Here is a 24,193-nt window from a genome sequence, read left to right as displayed (position 1 = left end):
AGTGGGGATTGGTTTGATGGGGGGCAAGGTAGGTACAGGAGGGTAATGGAAGATAAGATGGGAAGAACAGGTTCACCTGGACTGAGAAGGGATTTTTAAATGCTCAATTTAAGACTATGGCAGGCAATGGGAGCCAATGATAACTGAGCACAGAACAAGAAGTGTTGCTTTAGGAAGCTTAATTGGACTACAATACATAGAATGAGATGGCATAGCACACTCAAATACAGGCAGAGAAAATAAATGTGTAATGAAGGCCACATAAAACAATGAGGAGTACTGGGCCAAGAACTGGATTATGTAAGTCCTGCCCAAGGCCCTGAAAATCACACCGCTTAAAGATGTTTTATTGGCAAACAAAATATGCCTGCTATCCACATTCATTCTCGGGCTGCCAGTTTTACCACTTCTGGAAGCAAGTTAGAGGTTTGCTGCAACAGACTGGTAGCCAGGGCCTCAACTAGGCAGGAAGCGAGAATGGAGGAGAATAGGTCATTTCAAGAGAAGCTGCAGAAATCAACAGAATTTGGCAACCTATTGAACGGGGAATACAGGAGGAAATCAAAGGTGGACTAAAGTTTGGGTTTACATAACTGTCAAGACGGCAATGGCATTAAAATTAGAAACACAGAAGATAGGACAAGATTGGAAAGAATAATGATTTGAGTTTTTAACATGCTGACTTTGAGGAAATAGAGACCTAGGTATGTTCATTAAACACTTGGAAATCTAGGAATGGAGTTTGAAAAAGATTTCAGACTAGAGATCTGGATTTGGGATTCATCTGCACAGTTACTAGAGGGCAGGGAGGTGGGAATGAAGTTTGGGCACACCTACTGGCTCCCCTTTCTGCTCTATGAGGGCAGGAACCATCCTGCTTTGATGAACAACTGTCAAAGATACTTTATTAACATGTGTGGAAACAAAACATGCTCCCTGTTGTACTCCCAGCGTATCACTGTTAAAATACCTGGCTTACACCTGTGCTCAAGCAGGAAGGGAAAGTCCAGAGAAGAAACTGGCCAGATAACTAGGAAGACCATAAAGTACCAGGTAAGCCACTGGAGGAGAAACATACAAGACTCTATGAGGCTCTGTGGTGATAAATGCTACAGAGGTAGGGGTGTGTGTGTGTGTGTTTCTAAAATATGCTCATCATCCCACTCATCAGCTTAAAAATTTTTTAAATAATTTCTTTTTCTTTTTGAGACAGGGTCTAGCTCTGTTGCCCAGGCTGGAGTGCAGTGGCCTGATCACAGCTCACTGTAGCCTTGAACTCCTGGGCTGAAGCGATCCTCCTGCCTCAGCCTCCCAAAGTGCTGGGACTACAGACATGAGCCACCGCACCCAGCAAAAATAAATTTTTTTTTTTTTTTGAGACAGCTTCTCATTCTGTTGCCCAGGCTAGAGAGCAGTGGCATGATCATAGCTCACTGCAACCTCAAACTCCTGGGCTCACGCAATCCTCCTGCCTCACCCTGCCGAGTAGCTGGGACTAGAGGCACATTCCTCCATGCCTGGCTAAATTTGTTCTTTTTCCTTTTTTTTTTTGTAGAGATGGAGTCTCGCTCTTGCTGAGGATGTCTTGAACTCCTGGCCTCAAGTGATCCACCTCAAAGTGCTAGGATTACAGGTGTGAGCCACCATACCTGGCTAAAAATAATTTTTAATTTAAGATGCAATATGGTATACTTAGTAGCATCCCTTTTGTGCAAATAAAAAAAGATACAGTAAATACATGTATACAAGAAGTGTTTTCTAAGGATACATTTTAGCGGTTGCTATCTTGGGGTAGAGGCCTAGGTCTCTGGGGCGAAGGTGGGTTACTTTCCATTTGAAAAGCTTTGTTACGGCTGCAATTTCTTCCTAGGAGAATTTACTTTTTTCTACTCTCTTAAAAATTCCTACAGGAATTCTTGGGCGCCAGGGTTATGGATCATTTTTTTTCTTCACACTTGCGTATTTACAAAAACCCTAATAAATGTTTATGTGCGTTTCCCCATTACCTCCGGGATGTATCCGGATCTTTCGCCCTTTCCAATATGCCTCCACCTGGCTTTTCCAGTTTTCTGTCCCAACACAGACTCACACCCACCCTCACTCCAGCTGCCAAAGCTGCCGTCTCTCACTCTCACTCTGCACACAGTCCCTCTCCCTGCCATGTCCTCCCCAATCCTTCCCATCCGCCTCTTGTCCCCTTCCCTCTGTGGGCCCAAAACTACCCTAAGGAGCTCTTCATTCCAGCCCGCATGCAGTGGATGGAGGTGGTCCCTAAACAGCCTTCCTCAGCGCCCTGGCGGTAGGTCTCCAGGGGGCAGGAGTCCAGGGCACTGCCTGGTCTCAGCCTTCATCCCGCAGGAATTAAGGAAGTGCAGGAGCTCCGCATCCCACCCTTCAGAACCCTGTGCTTGGGGCGGCGCACTACCCGCCCTCTGCACCACACTCACGCAGTCCCTCCGCAAAACCTGGGACTTACTACCACTCGACAACTCTAGATTTGTCTGCTTTCCCTAAACACCAAGCTCCACCGAGGTAGGACTTTTGCCCGTTTTGCTCAGGGCTGAACGTCAGGAGCTGAGAACGGTGCCTGACAGACAGGACAAGCAGCTCCCAAAATGCTGAGAGTAGATGCTCCAAAAAAGTTTGTGAAGCGGTCAGGCGAGGGAGGCAAGGCTCACTAGGCCGTCCCCAGGGGCCCACAGCACAGTAGTTTGTGTGGGGCGCTGGTGGGCAGCACCGCGGAGCCGCGAGTGCGGTGTCCGTGGGGTGGCCGAGTCTGTCCCTGGGGCTGCCCACCCACAGCCCACGCTTGTTGCCCCTGGACTTCGGGGCTTCGGAGAAGGACGGGGTGCGAGGGGTCGCGATGGGTCACCGGGGGGGGGGTCCCCCGCCCCGCCCCCGCGCGGCCCGACCCCGCCGGCACCTTGGGGCACTTGTCGTAGTAGTGCTGCTGCGTGCGGATCCAGCGCCCCACCAGGTGGTCGCGCACCGTGTGCGCCAGCGCGAAGAAGTAGTCGCGGGGGGTGGCCACGTTGCGGTCCTTGACCAGCGTGAAGTGCAGGTGCCGGTTGAAGCCCTTCTTCAGCTCGGCCACGTTCTCCACGCCCACGATGCCGCGGATGCTGATCTGCCGCCGCTTCTCCTGGTCGGTCAAGGGCTTGGCCATGGCTGCGGGCGGGCGGCGGGGCCGGGGACACGGGACAGCCGCGCCCGCCGCCGCTTTTAAGGCGCTGGAAAGTCTGGGGTCCGCCCCTCGGCCGGCGCCGCCCCCGCCACGCTCCTCCCGCGTCCCCGCTGCCCCTCCCCCCCGGGCCGGCCGCGCGGGGCGGGCGCGGGGTAGACGGGCCGGGCCGGGGGCGCTGCTGGCCAGGGGTCCGGCTGCGCCCCGTGGTCGTTTACTCGGGGGCCGCGGGCCGGTCACGTAGCCGCTCGGAGGCTCCTTCCGGATCCGCGGAGTCCGGGAAGGCAGCGTTTGTCCCGCCCCCACCCCGCAGTCCTCGGCCGCGGGACGTCTGTGTGGAAGCAAGTTCTTGGCAAACTGGTGTTGCACCGATGTTTATTTGCTCTGTTTTGTTACTGTTGTTTCTCACCTGGAGGGGGTTCCACCGTAAGCACCGGAAGGGGTCGTGAGGGCTCAGAACGCCTTTCCTCGGGCTGTCCCACCTCCCCGGCCAGTCCGTGCATGTCCGCATCCTGGATCCTCAGGGCGCCCCCGCTGCTTTCATTTATTTTTTGAGGACTCAGGGATTCAGGTTTTTGACTCCTAGGCCCAGGCGCGCTCTGCCCGGAGCCCCCCGCCGCGTGCCTGCTGCGGTGGGTTAGTGAGAACCGGAGAGTCGGAGACCGCACGGCTGCTACCTCAGGCCTCTTGTTTAAGTGACGTTTTACCCGAAGAGGGGGAGGGGAGAAAAGACAAGCATATGTGTGTGGAAAATGGAAAATGAAGGGATTACTCACTGGGCCAGTTGCCTTGTTTACGAAAAACAAATCGGTCTGTGGTAATCTGCAGGACAGGCTGATCTTTGCACCGTTCGCCTTCGGTTTGGACGATATCTGTTGGTTTATGTGTGCATGATTTTTTAAAACCTTGGCAAAGGCAAAAACATGGCATTTTAGGATGTCAGAGGGTTTTCTTTTCTTCCTCAATAAGTAGTATTAATCTATTATTTTAGGAATCACTCATTGCCAGAATTAAGTTTTCCGGAAAAAGTACAACCGGTATTAACATACTTTAATTTTTTTTTCCCCTAGAGACAGACTCCTGCTCTGTCACCCAGGCTGGAGTGCAGTGACACAATCATAGCTCACGGTAACCTTGAACTCCTGGGCTCAAACGATCCTCCTGCCTCGGCCTCCCAAAGTGTTGGGATTACAGGTGTGAGCCAGGGCACCTGAGCCCTCCTTTACTTTTAATCTTAATAATAAATCAAAGCTGATTATTTTGGGTTTTTTCTCCCTTTTTTAAAAATTTTAATAGGATTAGGGTGTACAAGTTGAATGCTATTACATGAATATATTGTATAGTGGTGAGTTCTGGGCTTTTAGTGTACCCATCACCTGAATAGTGTACCTCATACCCCGTTGGTAATTTTTCATCCCACACCCCCTCTTGACCTCCCTCATTTTGACTGTGTGTCCTTGTGTAGCCATAGTTTAGCTCCTACTTACAAGTGAGAACATGTGGCGCTTATTTTTCTCTTCCTGGGTTATTTCACTTAGGATAATGCCCTCCAGTTCCATCCAAGTTGCTGCAAAAGACATTATTTCGTTCTTTCTTGTTATTGAGTAGTAAGTACTCCATGGTATGTGTGGTATATATATAAATATCACGTTTTCTTTATCCACTCATCAGTTGATTGGCACTCAGGTTGATTCCATGTCTTTGAAAAGCTGATTATTTTGAGTTTATACATTGGTGGGAAGCAGGATTATTTGATTCAGACCAAATGCAGCCGTCATCAAAAAAATGAAATTTCAGATCTTATAGTTCTGGAAAAATTTCCAGACCCCATGTCTTCCTAGCTTCTGGGGTTTGTACTCTAGCCTTTGGGGCAGAGCTGAGACTGAGTTGGGCCTTATGCAATACCTGCAATCTTGATGACTTGCACAGGAAAGCATCTATAGGAGAAATGAGGATGAGGGTTTGGATCTTGATGAGGGCAGAAATACCCTGAATTAAAAGTGCGAGTGGAGCCCTGTCAAAATGATTGACCTTAAAGATAAATAAAGCCCCTGTGGTTAAGTTTGATGGAAGGCTGAAAGAGAAGGTCTTTTGACAATTACATAGTTTTAAAAAAAATGTGTTTCTTGGCCCACCGCAGTGGTGCCTGCCTGTTGTCCCATCTGCTCAGAAGGCTGAGACAGGAAGATCACTTGAGCCCAGGAGTTCCAGGCTGTGGAACTCTGTGATAAGGCCACTGCACTCCAGCCTGGGCAGCAGAGTGAGATGCTGTCTCAAAAAACAACAAAAAAAGTTTCTTCATCAGCTTTGTATACCCTCACGATTGTTACAGCATTAGCCAGTTTTGAGTTCCTCACACATTGGTATGAAATGGTTCAATCAGCTTTAACTGCTGGATGAAAAATAGGGTGGAGCTGGGAGGAGGGAATGCCAGGTCTGTGTGGATCTTCCTCCCCAAAGGTCTCTGAGCACCAGAAGGCAAAGTAATGTCTCAGCACTTGGGTGGGGAGTGAGGAATTAGGGAGTGCATAAGAAGAGAGCTAAGATACCAAAATCAAACTCACTTTGTTTCTTAGTTTTGCTTAAGACAGTTTCAAGTAGGTGGATGCTAGATCCCCTGTCTACTTAGGTGTACTAAATTCTTGTTGGAAACCCAGGGTAATGATGAACTAATGAACATACTATTTTCTTGATACAGTATCCAGTCAGTGAGCCTGCACCCCTAAGGTGAACATCTCTCTAAGGAGAAAAACTGTGAACTATTGAGTGTTCAAACTGTAGAATTATGGAAAGGGACCATCCAACCCCATGTTAAAGAGAACATGGTGGTACCAGACGATTTAGGGGTGCTCCACAGATCTAGCCTTACATGACAATTGCCAGACAGTTCTTCCCTTTTCACTTCTCTTTTAGTCTTTCCGGGAAGTCTTTGGTGTTAGCATGTCTTTAGTCTTTGTTAGTGTGTCTTTTAACGGAATGCAGGTCTAGACTCTATACCTTCTTTAAGGTTTAGCATCTAGCTAGAATTTAATAACATTGTCTTCTATTTATGGTAAAGGACACTTTTAAAGTTAACATTCTGATATCAACTTTGCTTTTTAAATTTTAAGTTAAACTGAATTTATTTAAAGAAAAACAGTATAGTTTGGGTGGTACATGGGTGTGGCAAAAGGGTGTGGTATAGGTGAGATTGAAGTTTGAGAAAGTTGGTGGAGTCCCAGGATCGTTTTAAATCTTAACTTCTCATTCTGTACTAGTCTAGGACACTTAGGCCTGAAGAGGTTAAGTTACTTGAAAAAGAAAATTAATGTCTTTAAAAACCTTCCCTTAGCCTCTCCCTGACCAGAAACACCAGAAACTGTGGGTCCCTGAAAAAGTATCCAATTTAAGTTGCTCCCATGTTTATACCAGCCTTACCCGCAATGACCTGCATTATTCTGTTTCTCATCTGCTGCTCCCGCATGGCTGCTGTGATGAAATGGCATTTGTGAATTGCTGAACAAACTGTCCAGACCTCACAGAAGAAGTATAAGTTGCCCACTGTCAGGAAAGAATCATGGGGAAGTGTGTGAGTTTGGGTCCTCAGAGAAGCAAATGCTAAGACAGGATTCGACATGCAAGGGTTTTATGAGGGCAAATGCTTGCCAGAGAGAAAATGGGGAGGGAGCCAGATTCGCCTGGGAGAGTATCAGACTGTGATGCAAGTATGACCCAGAGCCAAGGAGGGAGGGAGGCAAGGGTAGGAGGGCGTATCCCAGGCTGCTTGGCAGTCGCAAGAAGATCCAACAGGCCCCTGGGCAGCTGTGGAGCCTGTCAGCTGTCAGGAGTCCCTGGTGGTCTTCCCAGTCGTTGGTGTGGGCGCCCACGGGGAAGCATGACCTCTGCAAGGATACCTGGAGCCCTCGGTCAGTTATGCTCCCTGCAGTTGGGAGTCTGCCAGGCCATGCTGGTGACCACCACAGAAAGATATGATACACAAAGCTAGGTGAATATCCGCTGTAATTCAGGCTTATTGTGGTGGCAAACAGCTTTCAGATTCATCAAAACTGCAACTAGCATTCTCCGAGGGCTCTAGCAGGATTCTTAATGTGCATTACCTCATTTCATCTTCTCATCAGCTCTGTGAGGAAAGTTCTATTTTTCTTCTCATTTCACAGATGAGGAAACTGAGGCTTAAAGAAGTTAAGTAGCTTGCTCAAGATCACTTCACCAGGAAGTGATGGAAGAGGTTTTCTGATCCTTGAATATTGTATGCCCTTCCCTAAAACAGGGTTTGCGATCTGTAAACCTGAATTCTGACTGCATCTCAGCTAACCTGCTTATCCTATGCACTTGGTTGGTTTTGTGCTGTTCATTGGCTTTTTTGGCCTACTTCTAATGAGAGTTGCAATCCAGGGAAATGCCAGAGAACCAAAGTGGCCCCACAAACAGGTCATTTACCCTCCGAAGAGGGGTGATATAAAAGGTGAGCTGTATTTTATGCTCAATGAATGAATTTAGGTATCTTTCACTCAGTATATTTAATGTATGAATCTATCAACCAAAGTTACTACCCAGGCTCTGCTGTTTTAAATATTTAGAAAGATGACTGAGAATCTGGATTTATTATGCTTTTGAATGCCCTTAGTATCTGCAGACAGTGTGGCTGACTGCATTGCCATCTCTATAATTGGCCGTGACTGTGACCATTGGCTTGTTACCTGAGTACACTTGGCTTGTCTTGAAACAAGCGGATGTTCTTGGCAACTTCAGATCCTGTCATATCTGATTTGCTCACTGATGTAGTAGTTTGGCTTGTTAGGCGTGGTCCAGTGGGAGTTCCTGAAAAGCTGGAAATATTTACAACCCATCTTCTTCCTGTCGCTGATCACTGACAGTCTTAATATGCCTATTATGGGATAAGCTGAGACCAGAGAATCACTCAATGCCTTGACCTCAACTTCCGCACAGTAAGAGTAAGGCTGTCTCTGTCCTTCCTGCTCCACAAGATGGCTAAGCTCAAAAAACATGAGTGGAGAAGTGCTAGGAAATGTTAAAAGCATCATTAAGATGTAAACATCTGGGTTGGGATTATATTTTAAAATGTTAACCAAAGTTTTAATTTTCTCCTGATAGTTTGCTTTTTCTCTATCTGCCTCCAGGAGCTACTCTGGCACTCGAAATGCTTTTCATCTCTGAGGAAATCATGAGCCTTCCTGGTCTTGAACTCCAAGTTAACGTTTAGGAAACACATTAAGAGTGAGGGCCAAGGGTCTGAGGCGAGTGGGTTAGTAGTGAGAAGATGACATGGGGATAGGGAGCAGAGTAGAGATGTCACTGGTCTTGGAGCCAGGGGCCTGGAGCTTGCTTCCCTGAGGAGGCAGCAGAACCTCAGGCAACTTGAGGATCTGAGAGAAGCCCAGGACTTTGACTTACCTCCCGGGAAGAGCCAAGGTTGACTGCAGGACCCCAGGGAAGAAGTGGCTTCTTGAGGGGTCTCAGCAGTCAGGGTCTGGGCAAGTTCACAAAGGCTCCCATCCCCAGGGAGGCTCGGGGCAGCCATTGGCTGAAGACAGAGCACTGAAGACTGATTCATAGAATACGGAAGGGGAGCAGTATCAAGGCTAGAGGCTTCCCACCCCTACCCCTGCCACCGGTGTCTTAGCACTAGGAAACCCCTGGTGAGTGGTCCCCAACTGAATGACTAACTGAGATTAAATTTTCCCTGTGGAGGAATAAGAGCTTATGTTAGAAATTAAGCTGATAAAAAATTATAAAGCTGCACTTCTTGCACACCGAGTTTATATACTGTTTGTATTTGCTTTACCCTCTGGTATTATTACTAATGCAATAAGACGTGTCTCAGAAAAAGCTTTCAACTTTGTATGAGAATGAATGAGAAGAGTCACTTGGAAAATTTTGAAGAGAGGTGAAAAAATCCTGACCAAGAAAAGGAAGTGAAAACTGTGCTAAACACAGGGTTTCAGCAGATATTTGTGATGCAAAATGCAGAAGGGACAGTCTCTTTGTCATCTTGTCTCAGGGCCTTTGTCATGAAAACCCCCAGTTGAGCCCACATTTTGGCTCGTCCTTTGTACATGATTGATTAATTGCTGACATTAACCATACAAAATCTATAGGCTCCTATACAAATATTTTTTTCCTTAAGAGGATAAACCTGAGAAATCACAAACCCCAGGTTCTTAAATGCCAAATACTTTAACTTCTCTGAGCTGTTTAATTATCCATCTTTAGAGTTCCAGCTAGTAAGGTGCTTAGATACTGAAGTTACAGAGAAAAAATTTACTAGCTTAGAAGTTACAGAGAAAAAATAGCTTCCCTTTCATTTACTATTTTCAAGGATAGAGTCTGGGAATCTGGATGATATACTGAAAGCTGATCCTATGTATAAGTGTAGGGCTTTTCTTTTTGTTTTCTTAGAAAGATTATAGTTCATTAAAGCATAGTTTTGCATTGCATAACCTACCTCTGATTTTCAAATTCAATGTTTCTGATTTATTGATTTATTGGGAAAATATTTGCTAAGCACCTACCGTAAGTCCAGCATTGTGCTGGGCACTTGGGATACATCAGTGAACCAAACTGACTATAGAGTAACCAGACACATTGTTTCCCCAATACCCTGTTTTCTAGGAACTGCTTCCTTCTCTTTCTTCCTGCCTTATACTTAAGTATAATTTCATATGCTTATTGTGGGAGCTGTCATTTTACAACCTACTTAAGTTTTACAACCATGACTATAGAACGCCCCTACGGTCATGTCCAGATGAAAGAAGCATCTGAGGTATTGGCCAACTTGGAATGTCAGCAAAGCAATCATTGAATGAGCACACACTGTTTATAAGGTACTGTGCTCACCATTAATGTACAAAAAATAGAGGCCATAATGGTGTGAAAAATGGTCTCTGCCTTACCAAGAACTTTTAAGCTAGGTCAAGGCACCACATTCACATGAAGATACAAGGCAGACAAATAGCCCAAACCTTAAGTGCTACCTGATGTCACAGGAAAGAAAGAGCATCTTGTATTTGTCTAGAAGCCAAATGATAACAGCTGTTTCTCTTTCTTCTGGGAAGTTCTGTTTCCTTCTCCAACCTCTTGAATGGTAGTGTCTCAGTCATTGAATCATAACATGTTTCCAGCTTAAGATGGAAACACGAAGTTTCACCTCATTTAGAATTTTCATGCCTTTTATGTTTTTGAATGAGATTCTGTGTGCGAACTGCAGTGACAGGCTGATACCAGCAGGTGGAGGAATTTGCCATTTGAATTCAACATCACTGGCTAGCGGATGGTTCAGCAGGATGTGACTGCAATTTTAATCACCGCTTTGTGTCTCTTTCTTTGTTCTAGACATTGATGCACCAAAATACTTCAAAAAAATTTCCCATAATCTGAAGAAGATAAGTAAATTGATTATTTTTATCACTCTAGATAGAGCATAAGAGATGGCACTTTCTCCCTTTCAAAATCTTAGATGTAAATAGATTGAAATCTACACAAATAATTTATTCTGATACAGTGCATTGGAGAAATTTTAAAAATTATTTAAAAAGCATAAGATTTTTAACATTCTTATGCTATATTTAGAGAACGTTCAAAGTTTGATGTACTAGTGGCTTGGGCCTCCCGGTCAACCATATGAGTTTATAGGATTAGAATAGCAAAGTCAAGGGAGCTCGGCTGGGGTCTAGCACAGGGTTTCAGGCCTGCCTGCCTGGGCACATCTGTGAACTGGTGAGACAGGCCTGAGTGAACTCAATGTGCCTGGGGGAGGTGGAGTCATCTGGGAAAGACGTCAGGTCATGCTCATTGCTGGGATTTCGATATATGTGGGCATGTCTAGCAAGCTGTGGGTGGCTGTTGAGGGCTGAGGAGATTCCTGGGTGAGAACTCACCCCAAGGGAGAAGGATTCTGGTGATTTGCTTGACCCAGAAAGAAGCCTTAATTGTCAGAGGGGACCAGTAAGTCTGATTATGGCATTGTAACAGTTTCTGGATTCTGTTCCCTGGTCCAGCTACCTAGAAGCATGTGTACCATGGGCACAGAAAGGGCCATCAGCAAACACTGAAAGAATTTTCTCACTAAGCTTTATAAAAAATACTCAGACCCCAGGAACCTTGTTTTACTTTCCAACAGGACCAGGTGAGTCATTCTCTTGTAACTACTTCTGCACAGCTTAGAGAAGGATCTGGATGAACTGTGGTGTCTGCTGGGGCAGGGCTTTCCCAGCAGGATTGGGAGCACATGAGGACACCTTTTGGAGACTCTCAGAAATACAGGATATGGTATGCCAGCATGGGAGGTCTGTAAGACAAGAGGGAGCAAGAACCAGTGACATTTCTGTGGAAGTTAATGGAATGTCCTCTGATTCAAAGGCTCACGGGAACTGGAGAAATATGCATGACATAGATATAAAATGTGTGTGTGTGTATATATATATATATGTATGTATGTATATGTATATATATTAAAAAGCCAGGTTCTTAAAGTTACCAAACATTTACTAAAAGAACTTCAATAAACAATGTCTTTTTTTTTTTTTTAAATATATAGCCTCTTTGTAAACTCCCTTTTTTTGCAGGGGGAGTAATATTTTTACAGCAGTAAACATACAGATAGGTGTGTAAATCTTAAATTTGTGTTGCAATGCATTTTTCCAAATGAATAACTCATGTTCTGTAGCTCTGTGGTCCCCACCCCCAGGCCACGGCCCTGTACACATCCCCACCTCAGCTGAGGCCCCAAGCCCCTGCAGTCTGTGGAAAATTGTCTTCCTTGAAACTTAAGAACCAGGGGGCTGCACAGCAGGAGGTAAGCGGTGGGCGAATGAGCGAAGCTTCACCTGTATTTGTGGCTGCTCCCCATTGCTCAAGTCACCGCCTGAGCTCCGCCTCCCTGCCCCCCACAAACCCCCTGTGTGGAAAAACTATCTTCCATGAAACTGGTGCCTGGTGCCAAAAAGGTTGGCGGCCGCTGCTGCAGCTAGACTGAGCTACAGAACCCTGTGAGCAGCTCAGAAGCCCAGCCTGGGCCTCCTTCCTATCATCCTCTCTCTGAAGGGTAATTTCTACCCTGATTTCCAATACTGCAGATTACTTTTGCCTGTTTTAAACTTCGTATAAATGGAATTATACAGTATATCTCTATTTGACTTCATATACTCAACAGTACTTCTGTAAGTTTCATTTATGTTCTTGCCAAACTGTATGTTTTCACTGTTGTGTAGTATTACATTACATGAATGTAGCACAATTTTACTTATCCATTTTACTGCTGATGGACATTGGGGTCACATTCAGTTTTTGGTTATTATGAACACAGCTGCCATAAACATGTTTTTATTGCACAAATGTCCTCATATCTTTGGAGTGTATAATTGCTAGATCTGACATATGAGTTTTAATGAAAATTTTTCTTCCTTATATGGGAAATGTAGTTTGGGTACAGATGTACGGTTCTTTTGAAGTCAAGGGATTGAAGCAATGAAGAAAGTGAATTTGACTAGAAGGCTAGAAAGAAGAGTTGGCATTACTTAGAGTAGCTGGGTACTGATAATTTCAGAATTTGTCAATGTCGAATCCTCATTAGTTATCATAAGTCGTAATAAATGGTAACAATGTAAACTATTGCATTGCTCATGCCAAATTTAAAAACTTGTAATATAGCTTTCCACTGCTACCTAGAATAGTTTTAGAATGCCTTGTCCTGCAAGCTAATTTTTTTTTTTTTTTTTTTGAGACAGAGTCTCACTGTGTTGCCCGGGCTAGAGTGCCATGGCATCAGCCTAGCTCACAGCAACCTCAAACTCCTGGGCTCAAGCAATCCTTCTGCCTCAGCCTCCCGAGTAGCTGGGACTACAGGCATGCGCCACCATGCCCGGCTAATTTTTTCTATATATTTTTAGTTGTCCGATTAATTTCTTTCTATTTTTAGTAGAGATGGGGTCTCGCTCTTGCTCAGGCTGGTTTCGAACTCCTGAGCTCAAACAATCTGCCCGCCTTGGCCTCCCAGAGTGCTAGGATTACAAGCGTGAGCCACCGCGCCTGGCCTGCAAGCTAATTTTTAATATTAACTCTGGGAAGTTATGTTTAGGAAAATAAATTTTAATATTTTAAGAAATGATGTCTATCAGTGCAGATGGTTAAAAGTTGGTCGCAGCACTTACAGTTTGTAGCGTTTACCACTAGAAGCCAGGAAACATCAGTGAATCTTCTAATTTTTTATTTTTAGCTAATAAGCTGACAAATCAGTTATAAGGGTTGACTATCGTGTCTCACAAGTTTAAGCTATGAAGATCGAAGGAAAGGGAACAGTGCTAAGTTTGAATCCCAAGAGACACATGCTTCGTGATACGGTCCTCACCCAGAATGTCTGTGGCCAAAAATATCCCTAAGGTCAAAGTTATCCTGTGGTTTGTGATCCGACCCTGCAGATTCTGTGTCTAATCTACAGGTGCATCTAATCTACTTAGATTTGTTGGAAACTAATATTCATTTTTCCTTGTTTTCTAATTACAAAACTAGAAAATTTGGAAAGCATAGAAAAATATAAAAGATAAAAATCACATGCAATAACATCATCCTTTGTTAATATTTTGGAGTATTTTCTTTCAGTTTTTAAATTACCCATTTTTTCTTTACACAGTTAATTTGTTCAACACATGTATTTTTGAGAACTTCTTATGTACTGATGGCAAAACCGAATAGAACCAGAAATCCTGCAATCCCTTACAGGGTCTCCAAGACTAGAGCTTGCACAACAGAATCCTGAACAACTTCAAGGTCGGTCAGCGGTGGAGGTGGGGGTGGTGGAAGAAATTTCTTGGTCACTGGGTGGAAGAAGAGCTAATGTAGAAGCCCTGAGACAGCTGTCCTTAGAAAGGCCTGCTTGTAAGGTTGGCTCATAGCCAGCATCTGGGAGCTTGACTTTCAGGAGTTTTCCCACCATTCCCTCATTGACAAGGATGTTTTACTATGCCTGGACTGTTTGTACAAACAGTGTGGCTTATGCTGAATCCTTGTTTTCCTTCTGGGAATCTGAAATTTTGGTATGTGCTAGGCAGAGGGTTCCTATATGACCAGCCCCCAGTAAAAACCTTAGACACTGAATCTAATGAGCTTCCTTAGTAGACAGTACTTTGCATGTGTTGCCACATGTCATTGCTGGAGGAATTAAGTATGTCCTGTGCTACTCTCCTGAGAGAGGACTCTGGAAGCAAAGCTTGTGCCTGGTTTCCTCTGGACTTTGTCCCATGTGCCATTTTCCTTTGCTGATTTTGCTTTGTGTCCTTTCACTGCAATAAACTGAAACTGTGCATATAATTATTTCTGAGTCTTGTGAGTCCTTCTAGCAAATCACCAAACATGAGGGTAGTCTTGGGGGACCCCCAACACAATGACCCACTAGGAAATTATGTTACCAGGTGAGTCATTACCTCTATTTTCACAGTAGCTCTTTGGATAAAGCTGGGAATACAACTCTTTGAGTGGTTCTTCTCAAATGAGAAGAACCTTCTCTGTCCTGAGCAATCCCAGTGCAGGAGGACATTCTGAAAAAAAATGGCAACTGCCAACATAGTTCAATACACCCTCAACACAAATATAGGCAAACATTTGAGGAAAACCAACAGCACAACAGGCATGTATCCAGTAGACAGAATTGACCTACTGCAAAGGAAAAAGGGTCAATACGGGAGACAAAAGAAAACTTAAAAATAAGTACAAATATGTTATAAAATTCAGAAATTTGTATTTACAGAGTTATCCTTACTGAAAGCATTATATATGTTAGAAGAAATGTGTTGCTCGGGTGCTGGTTTATTTACAGTGTGTGCTGCCCATTTTGGTTTACTCTCCAATCCCCAAATCACTTAGTCTCCATCATGCAGGTGCTTCTCACTTAAGGTCGACACTCGTTTATATAAGTTAAGGAAGCTTCTTTAGAGACATGGCAGGGAGGGTTGTAATGAAAGATAAAAGATTCTCATAGAACAGGGAATATTTTAAAATTGGAGCTTGGACATCATTGTACCCAAGGACCATTAGACAAACACTGTCAGAGGGAATTCCTTACTAGCTGTTTCTTCCTGTGAGTCCTGTTTTGCTTTCGTGTTCCCGGAGACCACTCTTTTGGATTAGAATGGCTCTCCCCATCTCCTCTTGTCTTCAGACCCCCAGCTGCAATCTCTGGTTTGCCAGGAGAAAAAGAAAGTCCCTTAAAATGAAACAAGCAAAGCAACCCCCATCCCCAAACTCTATCTACACAAAACTGAAACAGTCAGATTACTGTACAGAAAAATTTATCATAACGTTGTCTCAGTCGCCCCTGCTGGGCTGGGCTGGGGTTGTCCTTTTGCATTATCATTGGTTTCATTAAAGCATTATAATGAAAAAAAAAAAGAAGAAGAAGAAGAAAAAAAATCAATTTTCTCTGACAGCAGTTTTTACAGTGTCCTATATGCAGCAATGGCTGGAGTTTTAAAAATTACTATCCTTCTAGTCGTCCTCCTAACTCCCTCCCTTTTGTTCTGCTACACTAGGAAAGATAAGTTTTGTTCTCAGGAACGTGAGCAAAATACTGTGAGCATGGCTGGCCTCTGAAGATCTTGCATCTCAGCCCTCCAATAGCAGCGTCACCTCCTGGCCACAGCATACCCACTGTCTCCAGCTGTGGTGTCACCAAGAGGGACAGTCCAGACTGGGTATGTAAAGAGGAGGTGAGGTGTCCTCTTGGCTGCAGAGAAGTCTTCACATAGCTGCCTGGATATTATTTTGTGCAGGCCTGCATTTCTGAGCTGCTGGGGTGAGCCCAGCTTCGTTTTCTCTCCTTCCTAGGTGACCATGCCTCTCTGTCCCAGAGGGTGGAGCCTTTTTATTCCAACAAGTCCCTTTGCATCTTGGCCACACTTATGTTTTGTGCCCCCTTTATGCCAACATGTCTCTAACTTCTTTTTAGGGTTGACAGAATCTCTAATGCAGTTGAAACTTTTACATGTTAAGAAGCTTTTATGGATTTCTTAGTGGGAAGTTGTAAGAAACTGTATTAGAGATTGTCAGCCTGATCAGCAATAACCCGGACACTGAAGACGGGGAGATTTGATTGAGGGAAATGGAAAGAGATTGCATTGAGCATGGCTCTGGAGGTGTGGGGGTAAGAGGTAGCAGGGTGGAGGCTTCCCACACTGTGGACACTGTATTCTTGGGGAGCATAGGCACAGCAAGGAAAGTGAGAGGGTACCAAAGAGACATCTTGCTGACTTGGAAATTTTGCCTGAGGTTGGCCTTGTTCTTTGTCCTCCAGGACACAAGGTGGGGAATAAGGCCCCAGAGCGGTGAATGTCTTTATACTATCTTGGTGATCCTCTGAGAGCACCGTGGCCAGTTTACAGGAAAACCAGTTCTCCATCAGAATTTTTTCAGGTCCTGGGCATTAACCATTTTAATCTATTCCAGGAAATGGGAGAAGACCTATTTCCCTCTCCTCCCACGCCACTCTGATCTCAGTTAATATTGTCTTCTTTGTGTCATATTGCAGGGAGAAGGCCACGCTCCCAGCAAAAAATCGGGTCCCTTTGGTAGGGTTGTTACAAAGGATAAGAAAATAATAGAAAATGGAAAATAATGGAAATAAAAGAATACACAGAGATGAAAGTATAGTTTTATAGATTTATAAAGATTATAGGCAAAGCAGGTGCTCAGGGGGCCTGGATTTCTCTGTCAATCTGAGAGGCCAAGAGTGAAGTTTTACATGGTAATTTATAGGTACAGTGATCAGTTGCCAGGGGTAACAGATTTACATAACAACAGGTAGTTCCTCTTAGGTTAACAGTTTTTCAAAAGGCTTCTTCAGATCCCTTAACTAACTCTTTCTACTTGAACAAATGGTTACAAAATCTTTCAAAGACTAACTTCTAAGTTCTAAGGTAAATTTATCACTTAACAGAGGGGTTAAACAGAGATATATTGGCTCCATATTTTCTTTGTCAGGTTATTGTGAATGGAGACAGGTAGTCAGAAGTTTAAGCAGGAACTGTCCCTTGGCTAATTGCTTTTAGCCACAGGTGGCTGTCTGTTGGGCGGGCACTCTTTGATCAGTTCTCATCCTGTAGTTTTTAGCAGACCTGCCTTGCTTTACAAAACAAGTCCAAACCTTTAGGTCTGAGAATCGTGGCACCACTGTGGGATGCAGCTGCTACCAATCTTTCAGAGATGTCCTCCTGAGGTGAAACAGCTTTCGATATGCAAACTAATACCTTCACATATTCCTTCAGGGCAAAGCTCTGAAAAACTCCTGAGATGTTTCTGTCTCCAATATATTTATATTAATTTATGGAGCAACATCATATGTGCCAGTCTATTGAGCAGATGGAGCTCAGAAGGCTTGCACAATAGTATATGTTAAAGGTGTGCGTGTGGGTAGTGTGGTTGGTTTGTTCACATGCACGTGGAACAGCTTATAGGGAACAAAGTGTGCATGGAATAATGTTGAAGAAGACATGGTCTCTGCTCCCAGAGAACTCACATTCACAGAAAGTACTGTTAAACAAACTCAAAACCTGAAAATTCTTTAAATCTATTTTTGAGGAGCTACAAAACACACATAAAATTGGCATTTTAATTTGTTACTCCAAATCCTAAGTAGAACAGCTTTGCATTTGAGGGAGAAAGAGAGTTGAGCAGTCCATTGCGGATGTGTGTGGATTAGTGCTTGTCTGCTATTGGAGAGGAGAGCGGAATGGTTAAAAGTGAAGGCCCCAGAGCTGACATGTGGGGGTTCAAATCACAGCTCTGTCACTTATCTGCTATGTGACCCTGGGCAGATACACAAACTTTATTTGCTATAGTCTCCTCATTTTTAAAATGGAGGATAATTGTGATGCCAACCCCATGAGGTTGTCATATAGATTAAATGAGTTCATAAATATGAGTGCTTAGAACAGTGCCTGGCACACTGTGAGCACTGAAGTAACAGTAGCAGTTATTATTGTTTCCTGCCCTATGAAGTATTGGTGGAAACGGTACTCAAGGGTTATAAATCTTTTAAAGTTACTCAAGGCCAAAATACTTTGTAAAACATTTTTCTCCTCCACATCCTCACTGCAGACATAATAGCAATGCATATTTAATTATATACTGACCATTCTCCATTGCACAGATAAACTTAAGAGCTTAATCAAGAGGAATTCCAATGAGGTCCTGCATTGGACACTTACTTTCTAACTTAATCTTCACAACCACCTTATGGTGTAGGTATTGTTGTCTTCAGTTTATGACAAACTAAAGCTACTGAGGTTAATGGACCTGTCTAAGGTCACGTCTAGTAAGCGGTTGACCTGGGCTGGGAACTGGGTTTTTGTGACCCCAGAGTTCATGTTGAGACAGATTTTTAGATCAGTAAGACTCAAAGAATGAAATTGGGTTGTTAGTGTGTGTGTGTGTGTGTGTGTGTGTGTGTTTACCAGCTCTATGGGTCTTTATGTCATGAGAAAAAATTTCCCAGCTCAGTTTCCAGTAGCTTAGAGGCAACGATTTCTTGTGTTCATTGCTTGGAGAAGATGTATTGAATAAACTTGGCTGTGGTCCCAGTTTTTACTGAGTTGTATAAGCTCTGTTGTTTTTTGAGCTAAATCACTTGTGAGCATTTGGTATTCTGAGACATAAAGTCAATACTGAAGAGAACTTCCCCTCTCACTGTTTATTCTCTGCTGAGACTGTAAGTGTCTCCTTCCTTTCTATCATTTCTAAAACATTTGCTTTTGTAAAAAAGAACACATCTCAAAAGTTAAAGGCACAGACTTAAGTTGCATTTGCTCATTCATTCAAAACACTGCATAGATATGAGGGCACTTCAAAAAGTTCATGGAAAATATATATTAAGGAAAAAAAACTATCTATGGATTTCAATTTGTTTTTTTTTTTTAACACCAAAATGAACTCATACTAACTTGTTATAACATGTCTGAATAGAATCTCGTTTGAGGCACTAAGGATAAGACATCAGTTTGAAAAGAGCCCCTATCAGAGCAACATGAATTATGCTGAAATTGAAGCAAGAGCAAACATCAAATTTATGGTGAAGCTTGGATGGAAGAATGGGGAAATCACTGATGCTTTATGAAAAGTTTAGGGGGACAATGACCCAAAGAAATCAGCAGTTTACAAATGGCTCACTTGGTTTAAGAAGGGAAAAAATGATGTTGAAGATGAAACCTGTAGCTGCAGACCATCCACATTGATTTGCAAGGAAAAAATTAATCTTGTTTGTGCCCTAATTGATAAGGACCGGCAATTAACTGCAGAAATAATAGCCAACGCCATAGACATCTCAATTTGTTCAGTTTAGACAATTCTGATTGAAAAATTAAAGTTGAGCAAACTTTCCACTGGATGGGTGCCAAAACCATTGCACCCACATCGGCTGAGAACAAGAGCAGAGCTTTCAGTGGAACTTTTAAACAAGTGGAATCAAGATCCTGAAGCATTTCTTTGAGGAATTGTAAGAGGAGATGGAACACGGCTTTACCAGTAAGATGCTGAAGACAAAGCACAATCAAAGCAATGGCTACGGAGAGGTAGAAATGACCCAGTCAGAGCAGAAGCAGACTACTCAAGAGCAAAGCTCATAGCAACAGTTTTTTGGGATGCTCAAGGCATTTTGCTCGTTGACATTTTGGAGGCCCTAAGAAAAATAACATCTGCTTATTATGAGAGTGTTTTGAGAAAGTTAGTCAAAGCTTTAGCAGAAAAAATGCCCAGGAAATCTTCACCAGAGAGTCCTTTTCCACCATGACAATGCTCCTGCTCATTCCTCTCATCAAACAAGGGCTATTTTGTGAGAGTTTCCATAGAACATCATTAGGCATCCACTTTACAGTCTTGATTTGGCTCCACCTGACTTGTTTTTGTTTTCTAACCTTAAAAAATCTTTAAGGAGCATCCATTTTTCTTTAGTTACTAATGTAAAAAAGATTGCATTGACATGGTTAAATTCCCAAGACCCTTACATCTTTAGGCATAGACTAAATGGCTGGTGTCATCACTTACAAAAGTTTCTTGACCTTGATGGAGCTGATGTTGAGAAATAAAGTTTATAGTTCTAATTTTTATCTTTTAATTCCATTTTCCACAAACTTTTTGAAGTTCCCTTGCATAACCTGTAACTTCACTTTACTTAAAACCCACCAGTGGCTTCCTGCTACACTTGGAATAAGTCCAAATACTTCATCAGGGGCCGGGCGCAGTGGCTCACGCCTGTAATCCTAGCACTCTGGGAGGCCGAGGCGGGTGGATCATTTGAGCTCAGGAGTTTGAGACCAGCTGAGCAAGAGCAAGACCCTGTCTCTACTAAAAATAGAAAGAAATTGCTTGGACAACTAAAAATCTATATAGAAAAAATTAGCTGGGCATGGTGGTACATGCCTGTAGTCCCAGCTAATTGGGAGGCTGAGGCAGAAGGATTGCTTGAGCCCAGGAGTGTGAGGTTGCCGTGAGCTAGGCTGATGCCATGGTACTCTAGCCCGGGCAAAAGAGTGAGACTCTGTCTCAAAAAAAAAAAGAAAAAAAAACACAAATACTTCATCATGGTGTGGAGGACATTGCTTATTTTGCTGCCCAATATCCATCCCCACTTTTCTAAAAATAGCAGTCAGATTGGAGTCCTCAGTGGCTGGGATTCTAGGTCATGATGTCCTGCCCTCCCTTAGCTAAGGGACAGACACACAGGGCTCAAGCAAAATCAGACACTGTCATTCTGGAATAATATCTTCAGCAGAGAGACAAAAAGATGAGAAAGAGCTTGAGTTTTTATGCTCCCTTTGGGAGCTCTGAGAAGACCAGAAGTTCATCAGTTTCTGCTACCTCGATCCCTAGAGCTGCACTGGTTCTCATTTTTCTGAGCTACCCCATGTCATTCTCACACATTCCTTCTGTGCCTTTAGGTCAGCCAGAGTTAGGTTCGGTGCTTGTGTAACCAGATTCCTAACTGGGGTACCTGCCTGCAGGAGCCTCTGTGGTCTGGCCCTGTGGGCTCCCCATGGGGCAGGCAGAACTCTCCTCCCTACTCCCTCCTCCCTCTCCCTGTACCGCAGCCTTGCAGCCTTGCTGGCTCTGCAGCTCCTTGGGCTTACCCAGCGTGTTCCTGCCTCAAGGGCTTTACCCCTGCCATATCTCTTGGCTTCTTCAGCCCAAATATCACCTCTTCAGAGAGGCGATCGTTGATCACTCCATAATTTTCTATCTCAGCCTATTGGATTTCCTATGTAGTATTTATTACTAGTTAAAATTATCGCTATCTTTGTTTATGTATTTATTTGCATTTCCCTATTAGCATATTGGGTCTAAGAAGGTAGGGACTTTGTCTATTTTATTCATTGGTATCCCTAGTCATAGAAACATTATAATGGTGTTTAGCACTTAATAGGTGCTCATTAAATATTTATTAAGTGAATGAGTGTGTTGTACGTGGTGCATTCTATGTGTGGCAATCACAGTATCATATAACCTACTGGTTGAGAGCATGGGGCCTGGAGTTAGACTATTTGGGTTCACATCCTAGCTCTAATACTTACCTGCTGTGTGACCTTGGGCAATTTACTTACCCTATTTGTGTTTCTGTTTCCTCAATTCTCAAATGGTAATAGTAAAAATACATAAGTAAGATGAGGATTAAGTAAAATGACTCACTAAAAATCCTTAGCACATTTCCTGGAAAACAATAAGATTCAATATATGGCAACATATTAAGTTCAGTTATCTCTGGGTATTCATGGGAGATTGGTTCTAAAATCCATGGACAGTCAAGTCCCTGATATAAAATGGCATAGTATTTGCATACAACCTGCTACCGTATACTTTAAATGATCTCTACATTACATATGATACCTAATACAATGTAGATGCTATGTAAATAGTTGTTTTATCTTTAAAATTTGTATTATTTTTACTGTTGTATTATTGTTTTTTAAAAAAATTTCGATCTGTGGTTGGTTGAATCCACCCATGTGAAACTGGTGGATATGGATGGTGACTGAATTTCTCAATTGTAAGAAGCTCTTGTTAGAGATTGTAAGATGTACCACGGACTTATTATGAGTTCTTTTGGAGAAAACCAAAGCCAAGTACAACATTAAATGTACACAACTTTTAAAAACCTAACACACAATAGCATGCATTTCCCCCTCAAATACATGCTACTTTCCGCTTTGGACTAACAGTTGGAGGCCAAAATGCCTGTCTACCAAGTATGACCATTGGCAGTTACATGTGCTGTGCTGGTAACCCCTGCATGTGATCTGGACCTTGTTAGCATCTTTGTGATGCTATAGAATAATTTAAAGAACACAATGGGATTATGTGTGTTTTTTCATGTCCCTTTTGGCTATTTTGTTTGTATCGTTGCTGTTAATTGAATTATAAATAACTGGAAGAAAAGAGCTTTTCTGGGAGGTAGCTGGAAGCTTTTGACAGATTTGGACACCTGAATGATAGTTCTTCTTATCCATTGGTCCCAACAACTTTCCTGGATTTGAAAAATCTGTCATCTGTTCCTAGCATCTTGGCAATTTTATTAACTATTATCCAGTGTATGACTGTTATTTCAATCGTATATTATCCAGTTTATGATTATTTTGTGCATATATATTTGTTCTTTTCTATGCTGCATTATAATGGAATACTTTAAAAGACCTGTTAAGTGATAATTATGATGTGAATTTAAGTTTACCAGCTATCAATGCAAATGCAAACAACAGAAGTAACAGAGTGATGAAGTGATGTCCCCCGTCTTTTCAGTTTCCCAAATGCGCAGGCAATCACAACTGTTCTGAGTATATGCCACCCACTTATTCCTTACATCTGGACTTCCATCCCTGAATACATGTTAGAATCACCTGGGGAACTTACAAAATTCCAGATTCTCAGGCTGCATCCCAGACCAATTAAATTAGTAGTCTAGCATTGGTATTTTAAAAGTTCCCCAGTGATTTCAGAGTACAAGGGAGGTTGAGAACCACTGCTCTACGTGTGGCTGGTGAGTTCTTTTGACATATGTTGTAAGATGTGTCTTGACTTGAAAGTTGTTAAAATGTAAAAACAAAAATTAAAAAAAAACCCTTGCATCTGAGAAATAAGAAAATATGGGATTATTGTTACTGTTATTATATTAGTCTAGCCAAGGAGAATTCATGAAAAATGTCATATCGGTCAGATCAATTTTGTGGGAGAACCAATGTTCCTTAGTTATTCTCTTTTTATAGTGTCTTTGAAAGTTTTTACTAGGAATGTACCCCAGTTATTATTAATTTTTTTTAGCTATTGCTAGAGACCTGGCAAGATGCTTAAGGATGAGGCCTGATGCCTGAGACCTCTGAAGAAGAATAAAGAAAAAAAAGGAAGCAAAAGAAAAAGCATTGTGTGTAATGCATGTGAATCTCCTTGTCACCAAGTGTACCCCTGTGTCCTGGTCTCTTTGGGGCCTCTGATTTGGCATCCCGATTCCCCCTGAACTCAGTGCTTCATCTGATCCCTTGGGATTCTTGCTTTCTCCATCCCCAAGGCATGGAAGACAGATGCTCAGATTCTCTTAACATCAAGGAAAAGTGTTCCCTAAGCTAGGATGATGGACAGCTAACTTACTCCCAGAACACGTGTTAATTCTTGGTCTGAATTGAAATCTTAAAGACATGGAATTTGATAGTGGCATGGAGTTTTGGCTGGACCTCGGAGATTTTTAAGACGGACTGATTTCTCTCTGATAAAGATATCTGTACTTTTTCTGCTGGTATACCACATCTAAGCAAGTCACTCTACCTAGATAAAGTTTGCATATTCTGCAAAACCTGTTATTTCTACCAAAATGGCAATGATAAAACCAACCTCTTGAGAAGCTGCAATTAACCTTTACCTGCTCATCATGTTAAGCCTGCCCAACCAATAAGGCTGGAGACTTATTTCTTCACGTCTGACAGCCATGATGCCCACGAGGCAATTAGGGAACTATATTGAGATCACATG

The 24,193-nt window shown here is 43.1% G+C and overlaps 1 protein-coding gene across 1 annotated transcript in view; it reads right to left on the bottom strand.

Annotated features, from left to right (window-relative positions):
- PYGL (phosphorylase, glycogen, liver) overlaps nt 1-3,184 on the bottom strand; it is a 43,394-nt gene extending 40,210 nt beyond the window's left edge. Inside the window, exon 1 of the mRNA XM_012663799.1 lies at nt 2,924-3,184. Within this exon, the coding sequence (XP_012519253.1) occupies nt 2,924-3,166 (243 nt within the window). The 5' untranslated portion in view covers nt 3,167-3,184. The remainder of the gene's footprint in view (nt 1-2,923) is intronic.
- Nucleotides 3,185-24,193: the final 21,009 nt, after the last annotated feature.

The sequence above is a fragment of the Propithecus coquereli genome, unplaced genomic scaffold (genome assembly GCF_000956105.1).
Source record: "Propithecus coquereli isolate 6110/MARCELLA unplaced genomic scaffold, Pcoq_1.0 Scaffold83, whole genome shotgun sequence".
NCBI classification, from domain to species: domain Eukaryota; kingdom Metazoa; phylum Chordata; class Mammalia; order Primates; family Indriidae; genus Propithecus; species Propithecus coquereli.
This window is presented reverse-complemented; position numbering and strand designations above follow the sequence as displayed.